The sequence below is a fragment of the Chiroxiphia lanceolata genome, chromosome 5 (assembly GCF_009829145.1).
Source record: "Chiroxiphia lanceolata isolate bChiLan1 chromosome 5, bChiLan1.pri, whole genome shotgun sequence".
NCBI classification, from domain to species: Eukaryota; Metazoa; Chordata; class Aves; order Passeriformes; family Pipridae; genus Chiroxiphia; species Chiroxiphia lanceolata.
The window spans coordinates 61,369,969-61,375,968 of NC_045641.1; the positions used below are offsets into that span (position 1 = coordinate 61,369,969).

Consider the following 6,000-nt stretch of genomic DNA (forward strand, 5'->3'; position numbering starts at 1 on the left):
CAGCCTATTTCTACTAATATTTGTGTTTTACTTCTCTTTTGTTAGACCTGTTTCACATGTGGGGGAAGGGAAAGATCACAATCAGGTAATCACCTGTCACCAAGCCCCAGGAAGGGAATGCTATGAGTGACAACCTGCAGACTCAGCCCTGTCACCAGCCTCCACCCCAGGGACACCTGGACCAGGGCTTTGACTCTGCATCTGTCCTTTGACTCCTGAATAGGCCAACACAAAGGATAGAATCTATGATGCTCCAATGAGGAACACAGCTTGGACAAACACAGAACAGCAGGGGACACGCAGCACCTGTCGCTTCATTTTCCTATTTTAAGAAGGGGGAAAGCACCCTGGTTATGAAGTCAAACCTCTTCAGCTGGGAACAGATGATGGATTAAACTGGTGCCCAGTTTTGGTCCTTCATGTCATGAACTACGGCTTCTCCTTTCCCAGACAAAGCCATGCACAGCATTACACGTCCCCACTACTTCCCTCTCAGCTTTGCCTGCTGTTTCTGTAATAAAGCCTATTTATGTACCTCCTGGCTCTCTTTCTAAACATCTAATTCTACTGTGCCCCTGCCCTATGTGTTCTGGGGCCAGATTGAGACTCAAATAACTTCTTGTTTCCAGCTAAGAACAATTTGATTCTCCCACAGCAGCCACAGCCATCTACTGTGTTACATCCTTCCTGACAGGCAGACATTTTCCTCTCCCTTTGGATACCCCTCTCTGTAATATACGAGTTCAAAGTAAAGACTGTGCCCCTCACTGCTCGCCTGCACCTTTTCTGCTGTTCTTCACCAAATTTTGGGGGAAAAAATCCTACAACTCTTTCGTTCCCAGCCTCTTTTTTCTCTCTGCCATAAAGTTTTTCCAACTGTTAAGATGCCATCTGATGCAATCCATAGTCTACCCCTCTCCTGGACCCACTGAGCCACCCCCACCACCTTCCCTTCTCAGCTCCCTCTGAACTCAACAGTCTCTTCTAGAGGTGCTTTGCTGTATTTTCAGCCCTCAGCACTTTGAGGAAGTGCTTTTTGCCAAGCCTGGAGTACCCTTCACAGGAATGACCTGCAGTCTGTCATCTTCCTACAGAGTAGGAAGCTTCCTCTGAGCCCAGTGCAACAGGCAGCTCTGTATGAAATGGTACAGGATTGGGCATGGTGCATGGAAGCAGCCACATTTTTTTCCACAAAGATTTACTGCTGAAAAAATAAGAACACTTGGATTCCCACAGGTTCTGGAAGGAGAACAGGCAGCAGGCAGGCATCCATGAACATAGACCAACAAGTTACCCTCTTCAACATTTGAATGAGGTAACTCAGTCTCCCTCTGGTCACAGATTTTGGACTTTGTTTGTCCCACACCTACCACCACGGGATTCTTCAAGTATGGTCACGAAAGGCAAGGAAAAGCAAGGACACCTCTGAAGTGCTCTGGACACTCAGTCACTGGGTCTGATGTGCTGAACACAATGCAGATATGCAGGAGAACAGCATTTTTGGCTTTATTTGGAAATAAGATGCCACTAAAGAGGAGAGGCAGGAATCAGAAGAAGAGGAGCATATGAAGGGAAAGTGTCATTTGAAAGCAAAACATGGTGGTGTCCTCAGCCTCTCCCAGGGTAAAAAAAGGGCTTTTTCAGAGTTGTTCAGGTGAGACAAGGAGCAAGAGAGAGACAAGAAAGTTGAGAGTGAAGCCACATGGAGTTTTGACACCAGAGGAAGAAGCCAATGGCAATTCTCCTAAAGCTTTTCTTCCTGAAACTTACTGCCTGTTCCTGACTGCTGTCAAGACAGAAGCTTCTACTGCTGGGAAGTTAACATCCTCCATTTGACCTCTTCTGCTGATTTATCTTAAGGCAAATGAGAAGAGGACAATCTCAAGAGGGAACAGTGAAACAGAGACAACTGCAAACACAGATGTCTTTAAAAAGCAGCCAATAGCACTTATTAGAGGAAGCACAGTATTAAAGCTCCTTTGGACACTGGTAGGTGCTGCCTGGGCTGCAGAATCACAGGTGACAATGCAGGCAGCTGCACTGCATTTATGTTTCTTGGTTTCATTTCGAAACAAGCAGCAACCAAGGACGTAAACTGCAATTTAAGATGGGGAGGGAGGAATCAGAAAGCAAAACAGGCTGTTACAAAAGGAGGAGCAGGAGGACACAGCAAATTCTCTGGTTGCACAATCAGAGCCAGCAGTTAGTCGGCAGCTGAAATCCTGCACTGCATTTTGATGGCAGGAGGCGGGGGCGGCTGTGGGAGCAGAGAGAGAAAATCAGGGCTCAGAGAGGAACAGTAGTGCCAAGGTACAGCTTGAGGAACAAACCCAGTTAAATTAGTGAGTGAGGGCTGCTACTGGAATAGGTCATCTCTGCAAGATGGACAGGAAAATATTAGCAGTAGAAGGAAGTGTTTTCCAGCCAATCTAAGAGAGTGGGGATGGCTGCTTCCAAACCCAGGTGCTGCTGGAGAATGGCTCACTCCAGCTGCAAAAAGCAAAAAGACAAGGAAAGATGAAGCACGAGAAAGACTGCTGAACTCGAGGACAGCAGCTGAAATTAAAATGCCTTTTGTTTCGAACTGTTGAAAGCTACTTGGCTTCTTTACACTTTCTAATTAACTTCAAGATTCTGTGGGCTGCAGGGTATTCTCAAAGCATCTGTTCAGCAAGGTTCATGGGGCACAGGAGGCTGTTACAAGGATCAGATCCTGCCTATATTTTCTCCAACGTGAAATAAGAGCAATGCTTCTGCAGTCAGAGAGTTTGCTACTTACTGGCACCAGAAAGAGTGCGATAAGAAGCAAATGAGAGTTTGCTAATGACATGTACATCTGCGGTACAAGCTGTAAGGATTATAGAGCATCATCCTTCAGAGCACACACCCCCAGCTCAGGAGGGTATCAAATGGCTCCTGGCCTGTCTTCTGCTGCCAGAACAGGAGATCCTCCTAAGTACCTAAAAGTGGCTGGACTTTCCTGAGGATCAGTGACAAACATCTTGCTAAAATCAGTGTAGGCTGTTGTTCTCAGGGCCAGATCAGTCTCTGTCAGTGTCCATGGCTCACCATGCCTGCTCTGAGCTACAGAGACACAGGGGTCTTCTTTCTTTAGCCTAGAAAAAAAGTCAAGACTAGATGATGAAGTCCATAAACAGGGTGTAAATATGGCCAGAAACCAGTCTTTGCATAAAACCAGATACTCCTGAGACCTCCACTCAGCCCATAGTCTGGTTGTATCTGCTGCAACACAGCAAGAGGCCCATCCACAGCAGGATCCATCCTTCTTACAGAGCACCACAGCGACAGGTCTCCTACAGACACAGAGCCAGCCTGGCCCCAGGGGAGCCCCTAGAGCCACCTCCCTGGTGGCTGGAGGTGTCTATCTGAAGTCCCGTGGCTTGCTCAGAGGTCCTCGTGCACAGCCAAGGGGACAGCACAGCTCCTGTCACTGGCTGGAGGAGCAGAGCAGGTGAACAGCACAGAGGGTGAAAGCTGTGCTGCTCCAGCACCTGCTCTGCAAACAGGCCCCACAGGGGCACAGAGGGGTAGTAACCTGTGGTGCAGCCCCACAGTGCCCCACGGGGAGAGGACAGAGTCTGCAGGACGGCACATGGTGGCTACAGAGCTGCCACCTCGCCGGGGCAGCAATATCACAGAGCAAGGCACAGCACCTGGCAGCCTGGGCAGGTCAGGTGAAGAGACAGAGGCTGCCAGCCCTGAAGGCTTGGCCACCTGTGTGCAGCCTGAGCCTGGAGGCCAAGGAGTTAGGGAAGGATGGGCAGCAAAGCCACTGGAGCAAGAGAGCAGAGGAACCAGCACTGCAGCCAATGGTTCAGAAGTGGGAGAGCAGCACAGGGAATTTAGCATCTGCTGTAGGCAGTTGTATCTAAACTCCCCCAGGTGGGCACACCCTGCCAGACCTCCCAAAAACACAGCCTGGGGGCACTTGCTGTCAGTGATGAGAAAGGGGGAGCATGAGGGAAGCGCACTCAAGCAAAACTCTTCCAAAAGGCAGTCAAGGTTAAGGTACAACACATTGCTTTATACCTCTCCCACGAAGGACAAGGGGAGCCAACAGCTGATGTGGCAGAGCCCAGTGTCTCAGCCCAGATGTGTGTGCAGACATCACAGAACAGCAGAGCAGGAGGAGGAGATCACAGAGCTGCAGGAGCTCCCCACCATGATCATCCCCACACTGCTCAGCCCTGCATGAGGAGCCCAGCACCCTGTGTCCTGCTCAGGTGCAGGCTGGGGATCTACCTGGCGGACTCTGGGCAGGCTCAGCCATATCCAGTTGGTGCTCAGGACAAGTCACACCAGGTGAAATCAGTGCAGGTAGAGGTGCATGGAGGCTATGACTCCAGCCGTGCCATAAGTGCCTTCCAGCAGTGCCTACTGCAACACCACACTGTAATGCCAGGGGACTGCAACCCACCTGCACCCTCTGAGAGGCAAGGTGTCTGCTTTCTGGCCTGGGGCACCAAAACTTTTCTATAGCCCTGCCCAGGAGCACCGTCAAGCAGAGATATGGCACAGGACATTCTAGCCTGCCCTCTGCAAGGGCCACATCTACACCCATGAATCCAGCAAAATTGGGCTGTTGAAGAGCTTCAAAGGTCAGGTCCAAGGTTCAGCCTCTCCTATCAGCAGCTGCCAAAGAGGAAAAACTAGGGCAATGGCATTTCCAATGGCATTGGGTGAAAGCCTTGACTAACAGTGATTACTTTAAAAGCACTGTTGATTTAAGAAGACACAGATCAGGTGTTATGAAACCCCCACATGTTCCGCTTGGGTTTGTTCACAAAAATGCCCAAGATCCCCAGAGTTTAGCACATGCAGAAACTACGCTGTCTCCCTGCCTCACCCCTACTCAGAGGCAAATTTGATGAAGCCTTGGTGGAAAGAAGAGCAAGGAGCACATTACCAGACACATCTTTTAGAGCTGCAGCCCCCAAGTAAATGCTTTAGGGACAGCACCTCTGCAGGGCAGCACAGGAAGAGAGGGAGTCACTGACTCACATTTGCAGTAGCTGAAATGCCTACAGCCTACTTCACTCCTAGCACCTTTGCTCCTGTACCTATTATCACTTAGTCATCTGCCCTTCATCCCTGTCCTTATCTGGCTTGCTCTCATCTCTCTTCTCAATCTTTCTACTGAGTACTTTTCTCTCTCTCGCTTCCTCTCTGCTGCCACAACCTTCAGTACCAATTATCCATCCTTCAGGCATCTCTTTGCTCTCAGCTTCCCAGCAGCCTCCCAGCAGCATCTCTGCCTGTCCTTTCCTATAGAAATCACTAAAAGAAAAACCTCTTCCCTGGGTTGATCCAAACTGATTATTCGCTCCTTATTTTCCATTTCTCTCTTCCTTTGTTTAACGCTGGGAAGATTTTCCCATTGCAGATTTGCTGGACCATTCTCCAGAGCACTGACATGCAGCAGGGAGGACCGGAGGCACTGGCACTCCCAGTGTGACACACACATCCAGCCAGATCTGCTCAACAAGCAAACACCCAACTCACCTGAACCCTGCAAAGGTCTCCCCCAGGCAAGCCCCTCCCGTTCTATCTTGTCCTGTCCTTTCCCGTCCCACTGGAATCCAGGCAGGGAATCCACCGAGTGCCAAAGAGATACAGGAAGAGTTTAGGCAGAGACTACCCTCTCTCCTCCTCCTGTCCCTCCCCTTCCACCAGCTCCCCCCACCAAATTATCACCCAGCTCACGTGTGGGTGGTGGGACATCAGACAGGGAGGTGCACCAGGGCAGAAGAACTTTCTCCCCTAGTCTCTTACAACATGCACAACGTGCACCCCTCCAAACCTTGAACTGTGGCCCTGACAGGAAAGCAAAATAAGATCAGCCACAGGCAGCCAGGGTAAAAGACCAGTGTTTGCAAGTATCAACAACAGCAGTCAGGGAGTGACATCAGGTCATCTGGACATCAGACCCTGCAGCATGGCCCAGGCTGGCTGCCACATGGTCCCACTGCACTGGAGCTC

The 6,000-nt window shown here is 50.1% G+C and overlaps 1 protein-coding gene across 6 annotated transcripts in view; it reads right to left on the reverse strand.

Moving 5' to 3' along the window:
- The window catches only part of SLC6A12 (solute carrier family 6 member 12), a 42,732-nt gene extending 36,942 nt beyond the window's left edge, over positions 1-5,790 (reverse strand). For 2 of the 6 annotated variants that reach the window (XM_032688333.1, XM_032688335.1), the window contains exon 1: positions 5,524-5,714. Coding sequence is in view for 2 of the 6 variants with exons in the window: in XM_032688337.1 (XP_032544228.1) it covers positions 5,524-5,593; positions 5,725-5,742 (88 nt within the window). In the remaining 4 variants the exon portion in view is untranslated. The other 4 variants (XM_032688332.1, XM_032688337.1, XM_032688334.1 and 1 more) reach the window with 4 other exon arrangements.
- Positions 5,791-6,000: the final 210 nt, after the last annotated feature.